At 42.0% G+C, this 22,008-nt stretch overlaps 1 protein-coding gene across 1 annotated transcript in view; it reads left to right on the top strand.

The window, feature by feature from the left end:
* LOC121739293 (SET and MYND domain-containing protein 4) overlaps positions 1 to 22,008 on the top strand; it is a 39,179-nt gene that overhangs the window by 4,481 nt on the left and 12,690 nt on the right. Inside the window, exons 2-10 of the mRNA XM_042131671.1 lie at positions 1,001 to 1,203; positions 1,559 to 1,730; positions 4,351 to 4,533; positions 9,144 to 9,290; positions 9,821 to 9,900; positions 10,801 to 10,922; positions 12,576 to 12,712; positions 13,277 to 13,717; positions 15,641 to 15,821. Coding sequence (XP_041987605.1) covers positions 1,006 to 1,203; positions 1,559 to 1,730; positions 4,351 to 4,533; positions 9,144 to 9,290; positions 9,821 to 9,900; positions 10,801 to 10,922; positions 12,576 to 12,712; positions 13,277 to 13,717; positions 15,641 to 15,821 — 1,661 coding nt within the window. The 5' untranslated portion in view covers positions 1,001 to 1,005. The remainder of the gene's footprint in view (positions 1 to 1,000; positions 1,204 to 1,558; positions 1,731 to 4,350; positions 4,534 to 9,143; positions 9,291 to 9,820; positions 9,901 to 10,800; positions 10,923 to 12,575; positions 12,713 to 13,276; positions 13,718 to 15,640; positions 15,822 to 22,008) is intronic.

Raw genomic sequence — 22,008 nt, 5'->3', positions numbered from 1 at the left:
CGAACATACATACAGAGCAAGTTAAATAAAAGCTTTTAAAATAGCAGCTTATTCTACAGAGCTATGTATTATAACTCACTAAATTCACATTCACATCACAGTGATATATCATAATATTATTATTATATCATATTAAAATGGAAAAAAACTCAGAAAAAAATGTATTTTGCCGTTTTTCACTCACAAACACTCTCACAAACATTTGCCATTATAATAATATCAATGTGATGATAAACACAAGATGTAGTGATGCGTTTAACCGGCTCTCTCCTCCGGTTGGTAGCTAATCCAATTTTCCAAAGATGGCGTAAGGGACTTTCGCAAATAAAATCGACTCATACACTTTCCCTCGAAAATATTATTACGAAACACAGGTCGATTCGAACTCGATATGGCAACCATATTTATAAAATATTACCTGGAAGGTAAAGGAAATTTATCCTATGTAAGGAAACTAATTAAAAATTGAGCTAGAGTCTCCTATAAGCATATTTTTGCGAGGCTTACTTATACCACCAGTCCACCACTACGAGTTCACATAAAAACTTTCACCCTATACAGTGATCATTGTTTGCAAAAGAATTATCGCTAAAGTAAAAAAATTGTTAGTTCATACTAACTATTTCATATCTGTTAGCCAGCTACTTGGACTCGTGGCCCAAAATGAAACATCTCCTTTTGTCAAAGAAGCTGTCGCTCTCCTTTGATAGCCCTACAGCTCTCTAGTAACACCTGTCGATTTCCTTACGTCTGAGAGTCGAAACCTTGCCTTTTGTCTTGCATCTGTCATGGCCACTGTAGAGCATCGTAGTCGCTCTACGGTGTTGGTCGGACCAATAGGGGAGCTGTAGCCTTTATCCTTCAATTTGGCCAATAATCATGGGTTTTTCAAATTTGTCTCCTTTTATGACTTGAGGCGGGAGATAGAGAGCCTTCTATTCAGAAGCCAGTCCGAACGTTGCGAGGTGCCTACTTTAGCTTTTAATCTACCATTTTACAGACATAATGTCGCGGATTTACGAAATAGTAGATCCGGCCTATGCCGCCACGTGCAGTGACGTCACATTGTGCTCAAACAACAAGGGATTCTTCAAGAAGTTGGCCGATGAACTGGTGTCTATGGCAGAAGAGAACGAGTGGTTGGACAAGTTCGAAAATACAGAAGACTGCGATAAAGTTAGAGCAGTTTTCGAAAATAAGACGGTGAGTTTGGAATCGACTTTTTGAAAAAAATCGAATAATGTTTTACTCGTGTTGATAAAAACCAAGGACCTATAAAAACTCTGAAATAATTCCAAGGACTGAGTATGCAATAAACATTTTATAGATTTTAAAGCTGTGATCTCAATTCTCATGCATATTTCATAGAAAAAAAATCACCATCAACTTAAATGTCCATACTTGAAATGTCAAAATAACCCCAAAAAAACCAACGTCGCGCCTTTTGTCCACTATTTTGCATCGATATTATTTACATTTTACATACATCTCGTACATCTCATACTCTTGCCTATAGTAATACAATGAAATAATATATTATTATTTTAATGTTTTTCAGTTAATGGACGCCCTAAATGAGGTGTTGTCAAGAATTAAGCCACTCTTCCGTGGTAAAGATGCGAGGGTCTCTCAGGAGAAGAGATTAGCAGCAGTTGCTTGTATGCAAGACGAAGACTTAACAAAATGTCTGGCTCTAGCCAGCCAAGCAGTTTTACGGGCACCTATGTCAGGTAAAAATCTTTTCTAGACTCCTAAATCACCTTTCCTTAAACCGATTTAGAAAATAATATGTAGGTGATACATTAAGAGTGCTAGAAAAGGATAGATAATAGTTTTTATCGTAATAATAATATATTATATCTATGGACGCTTCACACCACGTCAGTCTGACCCCGTAACCCAATGTACCTGAAGGAAGTGTTACAGGTACCAGACAACAGAAATATATATTTAATAGGTAGGTACTTTTATACTATACATAATTACTATATTTAAGATTTGTATTATATGATACACATATTTATTACACATCCATGACCCAGGATCTTTAAAAACTTGTTGTTCCGTCGGCGGGATTCGAACCCGCGACCCCCGACTTGAGCTACCAACGCGCTCATCCACTGAGCCACAGGGGTCATCAAATTTCGGCGCTACTAAATAGCGGTATCTAGTCTTCTATGTTTACATTATAACCAACCTTAGGTTAATTTTTAGGAATCCGTAGACAAATGGCAAAAAACGGAACCCTTATAGATTCGTCATGTCTGTCTGTCTGTCTGTCTGTCCGTCCGTATGTCACAGCCACTTTCCTCCGAAACTATAAGAGCTATACTATTGAAAATTGGTAAGTAGATGTAGTCTGTAAACCGCATTAAGATTTTGATACAAAAATGGAAAAATTATTAAAAGTTTTAGAGGTCCCCATAGGTACAACTGAAATAAAAAAAAATTCATTTAGCCTATACGTGTAGTACGGTATCTATGGATAGGTCTTCAAAAATCATATTGAGGTTTCTTATGTCATATTTTTCTAACCTGAATAGTTTGCGAGAGAGACTCTTCCAAAGTGGTAAAATGTGTGTCCCCCCTCCCCTCTAACTTCTAAAGTAGGGGCATGATAAGTCTAAAAATAATATATGATGTACATTACTATAAAAAATACCAACGAAAATTGGTTTGAACGATATCTAGCAAGTAGTTTTTTTATACGTCATAAATGGTAAACCTTAAATTAATTTTCATTAAATCAACTGAAATATAAAAAATTAAATAAATCAAAAACCTTTTAATTTCATTAAAATAAACCTTATTACTGCTGCGGAACCCTTCATGGGCGAGTCCAACTCGCACTTGGCCGCTTTTTCTACTTTTTATTACAAGGATTGAAAACCTTAAAAACAAAAGTTAAACATAACTTTTAATATATCAACACTTTAACAATAACAAGATTTTCTTGTTATTATAATATCGTCTTTTAAACTTACAGAGGATATTAAAATGGTACTTTCTTGAAGTTTCATAGTTTACAATAGTACAAACAGAGCTCAGAATTATTAAAGCAAACAGTATTTAATGTTATGAATTTCATCAAAGAGAAACACAATAAGGGGCTTCAGGAATTCGTAATTAAAAAATAATTACGGACATTATGTTTCGCCCTTTCCACAGACCGACTAGGCCTATTACGAAACGGGTTTGAGACTCAAAGAATCCAATCAGAATGCCGCGTCCTGCTCTAACAAATTACAAACCTGAAATGACGTTGTTAGAGCAGGACGCGGCATTCTAGTTCGATCGTTTGAGTCTCAAAACGGTTTCATGGTACGGCCCCTGTATATTTGCGTTAGAAAACTGTACGACTTCTGAATTAAGTTATATAATTATCTAAATACTACGATTAAGCGAAGGTCTGTATACAATATGTAACATCTACACCGCTGGACCTATTTATTTTGAAATGTAGATACTTGAAATTGCCCTGAGATAGGATTTATACGTGGGAGAGCCATGCTTCGGCACGAATGGGCCGGCTCGACCGGATAAATACCACGTTCTCACAGAAAATGAAACGGCGTGAAACAGCGCTTGCGCTGTGTTTCGCCGAGTGAGTGAGTTTACCGGAGGCCCAATCCCCTACCCTATTCCCTTTCCTACCCTCCCCTATTCCCTTCCCTTCCCTACCCTCCCCTATTACCCTATTCTCTCTTAAAAGGCCGGCAACGCACATGCAGCTCTTCTGATGCTGCGAGTGTCGTTGCTTTCCATCAGGTGACCCGTGTGCTCGTTTGCCCCCTTATTTCATAAAAAAAAGGATGTTTCTACAGTAATATAAGAGTATAGTTTACCTACAGTGCGGCAAAATGTACTGTTTTCGCGTGATGAATTACACAGTTTTCACGTTCCGGCAAAGTTTTTTCCAGAATAGGTTAACTTTTTTAACCATGCACGATTCAATGTTAATTGTTACTATGGGGTAACTGAGGTTCAGTTAACACCAAAACGAAAAAAAGTCACGCGTGGTACCTTCTCGGGAACTGCCGCGTTAAAGCTATTGCATAATATAATTTATTATCAACTTATGCAATTATAATTCGCATAGGTCTAGTCGCACGCATACATACACCGTCCCGAAGTCTGGCAACGTCCTGATGATTGCGAGATCAATCAAGAAATTGCGTAACGAAAAAATCTTACCACCCTCGTGTAAGGTATTTTTCGTTACGGAATTTCTTGACTAGTCAAGCCCGCGATGAAAGCTATGCAACAGCTTAAAATTAATAAAAATGCTTCTTATTGAAATACGGTGTGAACCGACCTGACGTTAACTTGTTTTACTATCTCGTTCAACAGAGGCAGAAGATCCACTCGACAACGGAGTTGCGTTGGCTCTCGCGCTGTGGGTGCGCTCCGAAGTGCTCCTCAAGTTAAACCGACCTAAAGCCGCTTTGGAGGACTTGAAACTATCGCTGAAAGAGCGCCTCCCGGCCCGTATGCGAGCGCAGTATTACTGGCGAATGGGCCATTGTTATAAAGGTAATGGACATTGCTATTGCGGAAATTCTGGATGAATTTGAGATTCTATTGCGGAAATTCGGGTTTTAAGTGAGTGTATTTCTTGTTTTTAAGCATGCGAATTTTGGTTTAAAAAGGATTTTTGTTTAGGATTAGTTTTATAGTAATTATTCAGTAAAACTTTAAAGTTGTATAGTAAGGTTCAATTTGTACCCCCGCGGAATGGATTGGGGGCGACTTTTTGCATCGAAACTAGTACAGTTACAAATAGGAAAACTACTAAATCGAACAAATAACGAAGATGCATCAAAATTGCATTAAGTTTGTAGAATCAGGTTACCTTTTTAATCGCACTCACGTCACAGCTGGATACACCCTACTGTTGTGCACAAAAGCGCAATCCGAAAGCCTTTACGGTACTAATTGCATTGTTATCTTCAGATAACAGTTGTGTTTGTAACCGTCCGCTTGCTTCATTAGCCAGAGCAATTCCGATTCAGACTAAGTCACAGGAATAATTACACTGCACAGTATTTAAAGCCATATTCGAGGTTGGAGAATCTGGCTCCTGTTATTATACAACATTCGAAGGAGGAGGATTTTTTACTCTTGTTCTTGGCAGTTTCTTCAGGTAACCAATTTAACATGTGACCTTTATTACGATTAATATTGCACCTGGTCTTGCCGGTCTAAGTAGGTACTTAGTACAGTCCCCGAGCTTATTGTTTTTTCCGTTTATTAAGCTTATTGTTCTTTCCATCAGTTTCTGAACTGATGGCACCACGTACGATATACGGAAGGACTTAGTTGTTAACCAGCTTGAAAATAAATCATTTTTTATTTCATTTATCAGTGTTCCAAAAATAGGAGTCTAAGTAATTAAAGTATTCTTAAGCTGTACATTCTATAACTGGTATATCCATGGTAATCTCAGAACAGGAAAATAAGATGGTAATGGATAAAAACATATTTCGTTAAGAGCCTATATGACCCTAACTTGACTACATACTTTAACCTAGATCTCAAAATCTGTAAGGTCTAGAAAACTGATTTTTTGACACAAGTAACTTCAGTTCATGAAGATTAAATGCTCAAGACGAAAACACGATTACTCAAAAAAATGCTCGATAGTTTCTTTTTTACAAAAAACCTTGTTTTAGACACATTTTTGCTTGGATCTTCGAAGTTTGCTGTCTTTTCTTTAATATTTTTTAATATCTAAAAAGGTATTGATAAAACCTAAATTTGCTCAAAACACTTTTTTCATAATCATTATAGTTCGTCTTTTATTCAAGTAAAACTAACTCGGCGATGATTTCGCGCCGTCCTTTTTCACCTGACATATGAAAGACGGGCGTGAGTGTGAAGAGAGAAGGACGATGTTTGATTTTTAGAGTCAGGTGAGCTCTTAAGCGCTAAGCTAATTACTGCACTAATTTGAAGTTGCGGCAAAAATATGAAACTCCAGCAACAAACCTCTTAAAAACCCTCTTAAAGTTTGAGGTTGTACAAATTTTAGTACAGAACAAATTCAAACGATAAACTTAACACCGCCATTTTGAAACTACGGGTCCCTAAAGAGCGTAACTGTAAAATATCATCTGCGCCAGCTATTAGGAATTCCGAAAATTTGCACAAAATTAAAATAACCAGTTACAAGAGTACCCTTATTCTACAAAGAAATTTCTAGCAAATGTAAAAAAAATATCAATTGCATTCTATAAAATATGATAATAATATTATATCGTTTTTATGTTTCTTAGGGTTCCGTACCCAAAGGGTATAAACGGGACCCTATTACCTAAGACTTTGATGTCTGTCTGTCTGTCTGACTGTCTTCAGTCTGTATCTCAAGAACGGTGATAGCTAGAGCGTTAAAATTTTCACAAATAATGTATTTCTGTTGCCGCTATTACAATAATTAATAATCAATACTAAAAATAATATAAAATAAATATTTAAAAGGTGCTCCCATACAAAAAATGCTATTTTTGGTCTGCGTTTGCTTTTAAATGGTACAGAACCCTTCGTGCGCGAGTCCGACTTGCACTTGGCCGATTTATTTATAATTGACATTTTTATTTAAGTTAACACCTTGATAATTTGACTGTAGCGATGTCGATTTTTATCAGCAATGACTAAAGTTAAGAAATTAAAGTTCATTGTCAGAATTCATCATGGTCTTTGAATTACCCATAGCATAACACGATTGGTCAACTTTTATAACACAGAATAATCAATCAAAAAGACCTCTGTAAAAAAAGGGATTCCTATTTTGCCAACAGAAGAGAGTGATTAAAGCTTCCAAAATTTATTCATAAATTGGTTCAAGCATACACTTTAATTTGCCCATAGCATAAATTAAATGTATTTATGGTTTTTAAATTACGCGACAAAAACCATTTTGTCGCTTACGCACCTTCCATTTTTTGCTGTTCCATTGCTTTGTATGAGGATAACTTACTTCCCCTCCTTTTACTATGACTTTGCGATTATAATAATGATAGTATTTTATACTCCACTAAATTTCTCTGGGCTTACGAGAGCTATGTTATTTTAATTCAATATTGATACAGCTTCGTTCCTCGTTTGCTTCCGGTTGGAAGCAAACGAGGAACGAAGTTCCAATTAAATTTAATGATATTCTCATTAAATTGTTAAACAGGGGTAGAAATTGTTCAAAACTATTCAGACTGTTGGTATGAAAATACTTTTTTTTTTCACACCACGTCAGTCTGGCCCCTAAATAAACTTTTACCTAAGAATAACATGTCTGATCCGGTTAGTTTTGAAACAGACTGATAAGGAACGAAGCTATATCAATGTGGAATTAAAATAATAGAATTGTGGGCAGTGGCTCTCATAACAAACGACCCGGGAATTTTTATGGAGTATTTAATCCCAAACTGCTATTTAATAACGATATTTTAATGAAGTTTTAAAAAACGTTATCCCCATTAACGATTTTTAGATTTATTAGATAACTTTTTTTTAGATTAGCAGTGTTAGTTAAATATTCTATTTAAAAAAATAAGCTGTTTATTTGTTAGCTACTACTTTTAAAATCGATACTATGAAGGTTGTTTCGATGTTATTTTTAATGCTACAAGCAAAATGTAGATGTTAGTTATCTGGATTTTAATCCTACCCGATAATCGCAGAAAATAACAACCATCTGTGTACTAAAAAATAATAATTATACAATAATTCAGAAAAATAATTTTAAAGCAAAAAGGCTTAGTATGACGATTCGAGCTTTTCGAGTTATTGCAACTCATAAAGTTCGAACCAAATAATTTCATCCGAAATAATGACATCTATAAGCTCTGCAGACGGCGCAGCTTACTCTTTTATTTATGAAACGAGATCAAAGGGAATATAAAATAATCTCACACTTCGTAAAAACATATCAACTTTTGATCGTAGACCGTAGGTGAGTAAAATAAGTGTAAAGGTTTGTTAGTGATTCTATTATCTAAAATTTTGTTAAGGATCTCTAAAGTGTCGATAACAATAGACTTTATGACTATGATATTCTATTATAAAAAAAAGGCTTTATGAAGCTAAAAGCGAAGAAAATCTAATCTGATGTAAGTATAAAATTGACTGGCGGTGTTTGTTGCCAAGCTCCTCCAAACGGCTGGTCTGATATTGATGAAGTTTTGTGTGCTTTCCGTCTAAGTCTGAGAATTGGCCAACATAATTGACATCAACTGTGTATACTCGAGATAATGTATAGGGAAAAACATTTACACAGCGCAAGCGCTGTTTCACGCCGGTTTTCTGTGAGAATTTCTCCGGTCGAGCCGACCCATTCGTGCCGAAGCATGGCTCTCCCACGTAAAGCCCTTTGCGGGTAAACTCAAAATAAAACTTTCATGTATTACTCGGGTCGTATTTTTTTTATTTTTTTTTATGAAATAAGGGGGCAAACGAGCAAACGGGTCACCTGATGGAAAGCAACTTCCGTCACCCATGGACACTCGCAGCATCAAAAGGGCTGCAGGTGCGTTGCCAGCCTTTTAAGAGGGAATAGGGTAATAGGGGAAGGTAGGGATGGAAAGGGAACGGAATAAGGGAGGATAGGGTAGGGGATTGGGCCTCCGGTAAACTCACTCACTCGGCGGAACACAGCGCAAGCGCTGTTTCACGCCGGTTTTCTGTGAGGACGTGGTATTTCTCCGGTCGAGCTGGCCCATTCGTGCCGAAGCATGGCTCTCCCACGTCAAAAATGTTATTAATGTATTAATGTCGTATGCTAATTTTAGCCCTTTTTATCCAAGCACGACGCTAAAAAGAAGGGTAATCACTATAAAAGTTGTAATAAAACAAAGTGATAATACTTTATGACGTGTATACTGTATGTGTCCCTTGTATCGAGTTCACTGTAAAAGTAGCTGACCAGCTGCGCTGACGACGCACATAACTTCAGCCTCACTTTTAACCTCTATTTTTGAATGAGATTTTTTTTTAAATATGTTACTGTTTCAGCGCTGCCACTTTCACAGTGAACCGGGGAGGGGTGTGTAACCCTAAATCATAATCATTTTATTTTTAATTATATACTACATAAAATACTTACTCTTCTCAATAACATACTACTTTACCACATGACTAAATGTGTGTTATAGGTGCAGGAGAACCAACTCGGGCGAAGGTGTCATATGAGTTGGCGGGAAGGTTGCTGGGAGGCGATGAGAAGCTGAAACAGCAGCTTAATAATGATATCCAGTCTCTAGACTACACAGTGAAACCACCGGTTACAGTAGAGAAACCTAGTAAGTATATTTCCGGTACTCTAGTGCGAAGGAGTCACAATTATAGATCCTCAAGGGTCGTAGTGACGTCAGGGCTACAACGACTTGCCTTCAAGGAAAAAAAGTATATTTCCGCAGCCCGGGATTTATAAAAAGGCCGTGTAGGCCGCGGCTTACGGGCGGCAGCGGCCTAGAGGAAGCGACAGCGTCCTAGGGTGGTGGCAGCATCCTAGGGGGCGGAAGATTTAATAAAAATGCCTACCCTTATAAAAAATATAAATCCGGCACTGTATTTCCGTTTAAGTTTTAAAATCGCTCCTGTTAAAGTGCGTAAAAACGGTATTTAGTCGGGTTACATCTTGCCGTGCGTATGGTGTTTCCGATTAAAAAACCTCAATAATCTCCGAGTAAACATTCTATCTATACATTGTCACGCGCCGCGGCCGCTTCCGCCCCGCTGCCCGCTGATTTCGTGACTGGACTCTAGAGCCTAACAAATAACTCAGATTGGCGCTACTGGGCCTTGCTGAAAATTGTTTAACGCTTTCCAGGTATCAAAGTCACTGGAGGCGCTAAGCTAAACATGCCTGCTTTGTCTAAGCTTGTTAAAATCGCCGAGGAAGAACAAAAGGTACTTCGTTATTTACATAAAACCTTACAAGAAAGAATACGGTTAAGATAGATAGCTCTTGTGTAAAATGAGAGGAATTTTACGTGAATATTGTGCATTGAAAAGTTTTACATGCTCTTTATTAAAATTCTTACCGGTTAATTTTGTATTGAATTTTAATACTGCTATTATAAAAGCATATACGTGGGAGAGCCATGCTTCGGCACGAATGGGCCGGCTAGACCGGAGAAATACCACGTTCTCACAGAAAACCGGCGTGAAACAGCGCTTGCGCTGTGTTTCGCCGAGTGAGTGAGTTTACCGGAGGCCCAATCCCCTACCCTATTCCTTTCCCTACCCTCCCCTATTCCCTTCCCATCCCTACCCTACCTTATTACCCTATTCCCTCTTAAAAGGCCGGCAACGCACTTGCAGATCTTCTCATGCTGCGAGTGTCCATGGGCGACGGAAGTTGCTTTCCATCAGGTTGCTCGTTTGCCCCCTTATTACATAAAAAAAGCATAATTATATTATTATGTACTGCTATTATACAAGATGTTGAAACCATCAGGCATCAAATGAGCCCGTCAAGATGAACAACTTTTTCTATGAGAACAATGCTGGGAACTCAAAAATATCCGTCTTCATACCTACACAAATTGTCGATCCGGGCATCCTTATGGGTATGAAGACGGCATTTTTTTTGAGTTCCCAGCATTGTTCTCATAGAAAAAGTTGTTCATTTTGACGGGCTCATTTGATGGTTTCAACGATAACTACTTTCACAGTGGACTCTATGAGATACATGACTATGAGATACAAGTAATATCACTTAGTTTGGTTACACCTTGTATATTTTCAATTAAAAAGCTGCCGTGTTTTCGAATCTTTGGAAGCTTATTGCACGTTTTCCTTTTACAGGGTCGGTATGTTGTCGCTAACGACCAAATTAAAACTGGCGACGTGATTCTAGTGGACAAACCTTACGCCGCCTGCTTGTTGTCTGATTACTACGGATCACATTGCCTGCACTGTTTTAAGAGGTACGTAATGGGGATTGTCCATTTTTTTTTAATTTTGCTCATTACAAAAACATTTCGAGGAATAAGGTCAGTGATCGTTTTTCTGTATATAAACGAAAAAAATACCCATTAGTTACTTATATTTTTGAACAAATATGTTTAACCTTAGTTTGACCTTCAATGGCGTTAAATTAGCAATAAATTCGACCAACATTACGTTTCGAACTTTTGGTAAGCTTCTCGTATCAGCTTTCACATAATGAAAACTTGCATTTGACGAACCAGCCATTATAAATAAGATTGAAAGGAAATTTAAAACACTGCAGAGGTCAATTAGCCGCCGATGATGACGTCAGAGCGAAACTTTAAAAAATTATCGAGAAAAAACTAGCCCATGAATTTCAAAATTATTTAATTTATATTCCTAAAATTTCTCTCTATTCCTATTTTAACGAAAAAAAAATATAAATGTGATTTTTTTTGACAATGCCCATTGTATTGTATTGGTCTACGGCAGCTATCCCCAATCCGCAGCCGGTGGGCCGCATGCGGCCCGCCGGGACTTTATTTGAGGCCCGCGTGATGTCGTGAAATACGTGTTCTAGACTTTTAAATTGTTAATTTTGAAGAATGTTTTTTGAGCCCTAATTTTTTTGTTGTGGCCCGCGACACCCACACTAAAATATGTTTGTGGCCCGTATGAAACCCGTTGGGGACCACTGGTCTATAATAATGGTAATACGTAATACATAACTTGCATTCGATAATTTCGACAGTGACGTTGAAGACAAAAACGTATGAAATCACAAACATAATTCATACTAATACTTATACTAATGTTATAAGTTCGAAAGTGTGTATGTCTGTCTGTTACCTCCTCACGCCCAAACCGATGAAATGACTTTCCTGGGTATGGAGATAGTTTGAGTCCCGGGAAAGGACATATAATATAATACCGTTCATCAGGGAAAACTATAAAGTTCCTGCGCTATAAAAGAATTTTGACGCAACGGAGTTGCGTCCCATTTGATGTTAAAAAGTAAAAACGATCAAAACGCTCAAAATAAAAGGCATTTTGAGCGTTTTGATCGTTTTTAACATCAAATGGAATGCGGGGCTAGTATAATTCACATAATTATATTCACACAGCGTTAGACCAGATCCCGGAATTCTTGTTATTTTCAAAGCGTTTCACGTGTAACGCGGTGTTTGTTTTTCCTGACAGACGACTATTATGATTAAGTTTCATGTGTTCATCGGGTGTGAGACATGGTAAACATCTATTTTTCATACCTGAATTATTAATGTATGTTAATAAGGGCTGAATGACGCCGAGTAAACAGACTCGCTTAGTAATAAATTAATAATATTACATACTTAATAATATTAGAAGATTACGTGACGTGAGCGGAAGATTACTGAGAAGATTTAGCATTTATAACATAAAGACGATCTAATTTTCTTCCCTTATAATTTTAACAAACCTTATAATTTACCTACTTCATCGTCTAGCTAATATATCGGGCTACATATAAAATCTAGTTTTTCTAATTCAAATCACAATTCCGCCCCTAAAGCCTCCATTTATGAAAAATAAAATCAATTCTGTTCGTACCTAGGTACTATTTGAACAGGCGTCTCGATTATTGTGTTTCTATTTCTTTTCTTTAACAGGTTGAGTGATTTTGAAGACGAAGCGCCCGTCTGGTGTTCGAGATGTTCGGCCGTAGCGTTCTGTAGCGTGCGGTGCAGAGACGAGGCTTTGTCCACCTACCATTTGTTCGAGTGTCAGTTCCAAGACATACTTATCGGTATGTTTAATGTTATGTTTTGTCAGCAGAAACAGAGGTATTTTTCTTGCGAAAGTGTTATTATTTTGTAGAAATATTTATATATGAATCTGCAAGCGAAAAACTTTCGAACCCTTTTTACGAAAAATGCGGAAACGTAGGAGAATGAAATTTCGCACAGTTGTAGTTTATATGGAGAAGGAGTGCATCGAGCTAATATTGTTTTAAAATTATGCTTTTGTCATACATTATTTTAATAAATAGAACGTGTAAAGTTTACACTATAATGCGCACACCATGTTTTGAGTGACAAGCCTCTACACACGAATAATACTCCTTTGTTTATGATTGAAGTCTGTTGTCAAAATATTAAAAATGGATTGTTGTTTTTTTTTTAATAAATCTGAAATAGTCAATACTAACGGGGAGCCAAAAGAAAAAGATAATTAAATTTAAGGTCGAATTTCGACCATTGGGCGATCTCTAGTAAAAAAAAAAAAAACATCAAATGTACACTACGCACATTATGGTAATAAACTATTTCCATTGCTTAGTATTATTCTAATTATGTGAATATTATTTTAGGATCGGGCATGTCGATACTCAGCCACGTCGCCCTAAGAATGGTGACCCAGGCCGGCCTCGAAACCAGCCTACTGATTCATTCGAAGCACATAAAGAGCGATCTAAAAACAGTGGAGGGATCGACGCTTAACGACATCGAGGGAGTTGCGAAAAAATCTAAAATAAAAAGTAGGAAGGAAAGACTGAACCGTTCAAAGAGGGCTTTGAAAAGTTTCAATGAGAAAGAAGCGACAGGTGAATCGGAAACAAAGGTAGACAATAAAATGTCTTACCATGAAAAATTAGAGTTTACAGCCGCCCAAATATACTCATTGTGTACCCACTCGCGCAGAAGAAAGGGTACGGATTACTTGAAACGTGTCGTGATGTCGATATTCCTCACCGAATGTCTGAAAAGAGGCGGCTTCTTCAAATATTGTGTGAATGAAAATGTAAATAAAGGTAAGAATATTTTTCCGACGAGTATTTTTTTTTTATGAAATAAGGGGGCAAACGAGCAAACGGGTCACCTGATGGAAAGCAACTTCCGTCGCCCATGGACACTCGCAGCATCAGAAGAGCTGCAGGTGCGTTGCCGGCCTTTTAAGAGGGAATAGGGTAATAGGGGAGTTTAGGGAAGGGTAGGGCATAGGGGAGGGTAGAGAAGGGAATAGGGTAGGGGATTGGGCCCCCGGTAAACACACTCACTCGGCGAAACACAGCGCAAGCGCTGTGTCACGCCGGTTTTCTGTGAGAAAGTGGTATTTCTCCGGTCGAGCCGGCCGAAGTGCCGTGCCGAAGCATGGCTCTCCCACGTAAAGTATAGTATCCAACAATTATATGCTTCGATGAGTTTTTTTGTTAAGTCATACTAAATTGAATGTTGGTAAGTTGTTGGAGGTAGTTAGCCATAAAAGGTAAAGCGTCACTCTACAAACACCGACGGCTGTGTTTGTACAGTATAAATAATATTATCAGTAGCGAATATTATCAGTAGCGTTTTGCTTCAAAGGCGCCCACACAATTTGCGGTGCATAAGTGGAAGGGGTATACGAAGTGTTGGATTTTTAGGTGTTTTTAAAGGAATAAGGGAGGGTAAGCGTGGCCCTTTTAGTAGCTGAGTGATTAGAAAAAAATTATAGCTATAGTGTTCAGCGTATGTTAGTTATTGTAATATAACATTATTGTACACAATATGCGCCGATTGCCCCTTTTAGTTTTTCCTAAAATAGTATTTTAACCTTATCTCATCTTCTACTTTATGACCGAAACTTGCGTCTCCTTATCTTTTTCAACTTTGATAATTTTTTTGTCTTGTGAATGCTCATCCTTTCAAGTGCCGATACCAACCTAAAGCTTAATAAGGCCGATACGATACTGATAATATTCTAACATGTTCTCGGAATCCACAAAGAATGTAATAAGTGAGGGATAAGAAAATATATCCCATTTTTTCTCCGACCTTTTGCGGAGTCGAGTTAAACGAACTTTTATTGTTTTCCTAAGTAGACCAAACTTGGTTTCTGAGTTGCATTTTAATAATGTACGCGTACGTGAAATCCTCCGCCCGTAGTGTACTAGATTTTTATAATTTGGCTGTAGCGATATCGTTTTTCTCAGCAATGACGAAAGCTAAGAAATTAAAGTTCATTGTCAGTATTTATCGTGTCTTTGTCTTTGAATTACCCATAGCATAACACGATTGGTCAACTTTTATAACACAGAATAATCAAGCAAAAGGAACTCTGTAAAAAAACAGACGAACATATAACCTCCTCCTTTTTGGAAGTCGGTTAAAAAAGGGATTCCTATTTTGCCAACAGAGGAGAGTGATTCAAACTTCCAAAATTTGTACATAGATTGGTTCAAGCATACACTTTAATTTGCCTATAGCTTATATGAAATGTATTTATGGTTTTTAAATTACGCGACAAAAACCATTTTGTCGCTTACGCCCATTTCCATTTCTTGCTGTTCCATTTTTTTTCTATGTAAGGCCGGCCCGGCCTACATAGAAAACAAGTAATCTAAAACATATCCAACACGGTTTTTTACTTTAAAGCGGCGTCACCATTTAAGATAACTTACACAGAATCGTAATATTGTTTTCTGATTGTATCTTTTAAGTCTTTGAATGTATTTTTTGATCTGTCCCTCTTATTATTAAATTGTGTATAAACTATAAAGTGTTTCTTCCGTGTCGCTCAAGAGACTTTTCTATCGGAAGACTTATTTGTCCTTGACTGTCAAATAACTTTTTTAACAGAGGACAAAACGTTGTTTGACTAACAAATTGGTACATAATGCGGCTCTTTCATTCGGTCAGGAGGTTTCATTTGATACCTTTAAAAATGAGCAAGTTTTTAACTGACCTCTTTTTTGTAGCGGAACAATCAATATGCGAGCTCATCACCCAGAACCTTCAGTTGCTGCAGTTCAACGCTCACGAGATCTTCGAGACGGCGAGGGTTCGGCAGAAGATCAGTTCGAAACCGGTGTTCGTGGCTGTGGGCATCTACCCCACGGGTGCTCTGTTCAATCATGAGTGCTACCCAGCGGTCGCAAGGTAAGACCTAAGTCATGACTCATACGTATCACTATGGATTACAAAAGCACGAAGTCTTCGAAAAGCTGGACTAACAAGATCAGCTCGAAACCGGTGTTCGTGGCTGTGGGCATCTACCCCACGGGTGCTCTGTTCAATCCTGAGTGCTACCCAGCGGTCGCAAGGTAAGACCTAAGTCATGACTCATACGTATCACTATGGATTACAAAAGCACGAAGTCTTCGAAAAGCTGGACTAACAAGATCAGCTCGAAACCGGTGTTCGTGGCTGTGGGCATCTACCCCACGGGTGCTCTGTTCAATCATGAGTGCTACCCAGCGGTCGCAAGGTAAGACCTAAGTCATGACTCATACGTATCACTATGGATTACAAAAGCACGAAGTCTTCGAAAAGCTGGACTAACAAGATCAGCTCGAAACCGGTGTTCGTGGCTGTGGGCATCTACCCCACGGGTGCTCTGTTCAATCATGAGTACTACCCAGCGGTCGCAAGGTAAGACCTAAGTCATGACTCATACTTATCACTATGGATTACAAAAGCACGAAGTCTTCGAAAAGCTGGACTAACAAGATCAGCTCGAAACCGGTGTTCGTGGCTATGGGCATCTACCCCACGGGTGCTCTGTTCAATCATGAGTGCTACCCAGCCGTCGCAAGGTAAGACCTAAGTCATGACTCATACGTATCACTATGGATTACAAAAGCACGAAGTCTTCGAAAAGCTGGACTAACAAGATCAGCTCGAAACCGGTGTTCGTGGCTGTGGGCATCTACCCCACGGGTGCTCTGTTCAATCCTGAGTGCTACCCAGCGGTCGCAAGGTAAGACCTAAGTCATGACTCATACGTATCACTATGGATTACAAAAGCACGAAGTCTTCGAAAAGCTGGACTAACAAGATCAGCTCGAAACCGGTGTTCGTGGCTGTGGGCATCTACCCCACGGGTGCTCTGTTCAATCATGAGTGCTACCCAGCGGTCGCAAGGTAAGACCTAAGTCATGACTCATACGTATCACTATGGATTACAAAAGCAAAGCTGGACTAACAAGATCAGCTCGAAACCGGTGTTCGTGGCTGTGAGCATCTACCCCACGGGTGCTCTGTTCAAGTGCTACCCAGCGGTCGCAAGGGATCAAACGCAAAGATTGGAACAGATCGCGCTGCCATTACAGTAAATACTCCGATTATGATGAATGTTGTACAGGTGTCCAGTAAGAAATTGAGCAAAATAAAAGTTTTGCTTATTTTTTTCTTTAATGCACATTGCACAGTGCTCCCAAAGTGACAATGCGCATAGAAATTTTCGTAATTTTTCGGCAACGGTACGTCGCTGCAACTTTAAGGGGGCGACTAACCCTTTTTTTTTTTTTGAAACCCCAACGGTGTTCCTGCTCCTGAAGGTGGGACTACGGGAAATGCGTGATATACGACCGCAGCCCCACCGCCTCTGCCTCACCTGAGGCTCAACTCGTGGATACACCATTCCACATTACTCCGCGACGATGCACTGGAACACCTAGTGCATCGTGGCCTACCCGGGGCTCGATGTCATGGGCGACGGCAGCCCCATACCGTCGCCCCGAGCTCCCCTGCTAAGGCGGGATATCGCGACCATGTCTGGCCCTTGGTCTCCGCCTCGGCCTTCTCTGAGGATCGAGCGCCTCCGCCTCTCGCCTGCGCTCCGCCTCCTCTTTCGACGACATTACCACTTCGGCGAATGCCTCGACTGCCCTCCAATAGTGTTGGCTGTCCAGCATCGCACGAACGATGGCCGGCAGCGTGATGTCGGGTCCAATAGTGGCCTGTAAGGCCGCTCTTTGACTGCTCCAAGCGGGACAGACGAGCAACGTGTGCTGCGCCGTATCCCGGTCGTCACTACAGTGATGGCAAGCAGTGTTTTGCTCGCGTCTGGCCATGTTGCACAGATACTGACCGAAGCAGCCGTGCCCGGTCAGTACCTGTGTGAGACGGTACGACAACGCACCGCTGTCTCTGTCCACCCATTCCCTCAGTACGGGACGCATTGCGTTTAGCAGCTCGACGCTGACTAGGGACTCATTCAGACGACCGAGCCAAAGGTCAAAATCTCGGTCCCGTGCTGCTCTTCTCCATCTCCGTATCTGGTCTATCGATGGGATTCGTCCTACCTCACGTTCCTCCTGGCATAGCCAAAATATCTCAGCCAGTGACTCGGCTTCAATATCCCACGAGATACTGCCGGCAAGGACACACGCAGCATTTTTAGAGACGGTGCGGTATCCCCTTATCGCCCTTATAGCCATCGTCCGTTGTAACCCAGTTAGGATTCTCCTGGTCCTGGTCGTCAGTCGCTCGGCCCATATCGGCGCACCGTACATACACATGGAGCGGATTACTCCCATGTACAGGCGCCGACACCCCAAACTGGGTCCCCCCAGATTCGGGAGAAGGCCCGCTAGACCGCCGGCGGCCTTGGAAACTTTCACCGTTAAACGGCGAAAGTGCTCTTTAAAAGTCCACCGGCTATCCAGCACTAGACCCAGGTAGGTCATGGACTGACTGACCTCAATCCTTGTACCGCCTACGATTACGGCAGCTCCCGTCGGTGGCGTGTTTCGTGGACCATGAAAACAGATCGCCTCGGATTTCTCCATGGCGACCTCCAGGCCCAGAGCGCGGATGCGGCGCACCACCTGGGCAACCGCCGCTGTCGCAAGAATAATGACCTCGCGGTAAGTTTTCCCGCGACAGATAACTAGTGTGTCATCGGCATAACACAGCAGCACAACTCCTCGCAGGTTGGCGACACGTAACACCCAGTCGTATCCGATGTTCCACAAGTGAGGACCTAAGGCAGACCCCTGTGGAACACCGCACACAACTGCCATTCTTTTCCAGCCTTCTTTTGTTGGGTACTCTATGTATCGCACCGAAAGGTAATCTCCAAGAATCCTTCTCAGGTACTTGGGCACCTTATGATACCGGAGCCCTTCCTTTATCGTTGCCCAGGGCAAGGAGTTGAAGGCATTAGATATATCCAGGGATATTGCCAAAACTACCTCGCCCCGGGCGGTTCCTTCCCTTACAATGGTCCGCAATTGATCTACCGCCCCGATGGTGGATCGTCCCATTCGAAAGCCAAACTGATTGGCGTTAAGGTTCGGGCCAACACGATTAAGGTGTTCGGTGAGGCGCGCAACGAGCACTCTCTCGAGTATCTTGCACACCTCATCGAGGAGAACGATCGGGCGGTACGCCGAAGGCTGAGTCTCTGGTCTACCTTTTTTACGGAGCAAGACTAGCTTACCGCGCTTCCAGCAACTCGGAAATCGGCATTGCGATAGGCAGATATTCAGTACGGTGAGTACCCGCTCCCCCATTTCTTCCAATGCGAGTACCCACACGCGGCTCGGTATGCCGTCTAGGCCCGGAGCCGCGTTCTTTTGTCGCATCTTTGCCACTACCACTGCAAGTTCCGCCGATGTTATAGGCGGGATTTCTTCGTCTGTCTCGTCATCGGAATCATTTGGTGGCGCCATCGTCGGCGGAGTCCAGTCAGCCCTTGGAGGAAAAAGGGCGGAGAGGACAGATTCCCTTAGCTGCGGATCCAGACTTTCGGTGAGAGGTGGGGCGGCCGGACGAAGCTTTTGCCTCATACATTTATAGGGACGACCCCACGGATCCTGGTCGAGAGTCTCCAGCCACTCTTTCCAGGTCTCGTTTTTGGCTCGCCGGATATTATTTTTAAGGGAAGAACGAAGCGACCTGTAGAATTCGTAGGCAGCCTCCTCCGCTTCAGCATTACGGTTCCTGCGTCTTCGCAGCCGAGTATAGCGACGGTGTGCAGCCACGCATTCGGCCCGGAGTTGCTGTATCTCCGGTCGCCACCAGTATGCGTTGCGTCGATGTTTTGCCGGTCTAGCTCGGGGCATGGATGCATCGCAGATTTGCGTCATGGCATCAGTCAGCCACTGCGCGGCCGCTTCCGCATCCATGTCTGGAGGCATAGGCACCCAAGACTGCACGATGGCGGCTTCCTTCAGCACGTCTTTATCAAGACGTTGCAAGGACCACCGGGGACCGCCATGATTCAAGGATTGGCGACCTCTTCTATCCGAGGCGTTGTCGATGTCGAACCGAATATACCGATGGTCCGACAACGTCTCCACGTTTTCAATGACGTGCCATCTGTTCACCTGGCGAGCAATACTGGACGTAGCCAAAGTGATATCGACAATAGACTCCCCATTATGTCGTACGCATGTGCTCATATTGCCGCGGTTGAGCACGACAAGTCCGATTGCATTGATCCAATCGGCGATCACTCGGCCTCTGGCATTCGTCACCGAGGAACCCCACAACTGAGACTTGGCATTAAAATCCCCGGCGACGACAACCGGTTGGGACTGTTCACATATAAAAGCAGAGAGTCTTGACAAAAGTACCTCGAACTCGCTCAACGGTCTATTCGGCGAGAAATAAACGCCTACAACTGTGAAAGATCCAACGTTGACCGTAGCGAAGCCTTGACCTTGGGTTGAGCCGTTTGCCACTATTCTAGGCCCGGTGACTACAGCTACGGAAGAGTCCACGTCACCTGTCCAGTTCGTACGATTTGGGATGCGGTACGGTTCAGCCACTACTGCAATGTCTATGGACCACTGCGCCATTGAGTGGACGAAGAGGTCCTGCGCATTGGCGCAGTGGTTCAGATTAACTTGTAGAAATTTGTAAGCCATTATTAGTGGTGTCCATCAAATCAGCCTGCTCAGATTCAAGGGTCGCAGCTGGATCTGTCGTAGCCGGTTTTCGAATTGTCTTGCTCTTTTCAGAGCTTGTCTTATTTTTAGGAGCCGGTCTACCGCAGGTCTTGGTACCCACGCGATGGTCGGCTGGTCTGCCCTTAGATTCACAAAGAGCGCAGTGGGCTGCGTTCTCGCATTTCGACGATACGTGACCCGGTTGTCCGCAGCGGAAGCAGAGTCCGCTGCGGTCAATGTCACAGGTGCACTTAGCCTTTGCGTGGCCTGCCTCCTGACACTTGTAGCACCGCATTTGCCGCGATGGCAGTAGTTTAACTTGTGCTACTACCCAGCCCACATACAGCTTAAATTGCGGACTGGAGACAATCCTGGCAGCCTCTACTGGACATCTCACCCAGATTGTGCCCAGACCGCGTCGGTCTCTGCGTAGGTCACCTGTTTTAACAGCCTCTACAGGACAATTGGCAGCCTTCGCTATCGCCTCACTAACCTCGGTAGGCGTGACTGTGTCGTCTAGGCCTGACACTCGTAGTTCGGCGCACTTTTGGGGTCTAGAGATTTTAACTTTCTCTTCCCCCAAAATCTCCTTTAGTTTACCGGCCAGGGCGTCAGCCTTTTCACTGTATGCGTCACCAGAGACCTCAAAAATTCGGGCTCCAGTAACAGCGACCCTGAATCTCATCGCCGAAATCTCGAGCGCCCTCAGATCCATGCGCTTTCTCGCCTCACCAAGAACTTCCTCATATGAAGCTCCCCTCTTCTCAGCTTCCGGCTGAAGGGTTAGGACCACAGCCGCAGACCTAGGAGCGCGCAGTTTCTTAACCTTATTTTTCTTCTTCCGTTTCTTCGGTGCTAAGGAACTTCGCTTATCTGTCTCCTGTTCTCTTCCCTGTCTTTTCCTGTTTCTTTTAACCACCTCTGACCACTCTGCAGTGGCAGGTGGTATAGGTACTGCTTCTGACTCGGTGACGTCGATACGTGCACTCGCCGCCTCTCTAGCAGCCGCAGTCTTCCGGACCTTCTTTTGTTTTTTCGGCGCATGCTCTGGGTTCGTCGGCGGCATCAGAGATGTGACTGATGGGGCCGGGGTACCATTCTTTTTCGATCGTGTCGACATTGCAGGTGTTATTGCAGCTGTCGAACCATCCTGAATCCTATCTGAGGCGAGAGGAGGGCGCAGGCGCGGCTCCGGAAGAAGCCGTGCTTCTAGTCCTTCAATCCGTGCATCCAATCTGGCGCTGGTCACGGAGACCGCTTCGCGCACAGCACGCTGCAGCAGTTCCTCTACATCTAGCTCCCTGGAAGCTGACTGAGGCTGAGCTTCCGTCATCTTTCGCTTGACGGTCTCCAACTCGCGTTTTATTTCCTCCAGTTCTTTAGAGAGGCGCGCGTTTGCGGCCTCTAAAGCCCTCGTTTCAACTGACGCTGTGCGCTTAAGAAGCGTG

This window comes from Aricia agestis, chromosome Z (assembly GCF_905147365.1).
Source record: "Aricia agestis chromosome Z, ilAriAges1.1, whole genome shotgun sequence".
NCBI lineage: Eukaryota > Metazoa > Arthropoda > Insecta > Lepidoptera > Lycaenidae > Aricia > Aricia agestis.
The sequence above is the reverse complement of the archived record's forward strand: the minus strand, read 5'-3'. Positions and strand labels throughout refer to the sequence as shown.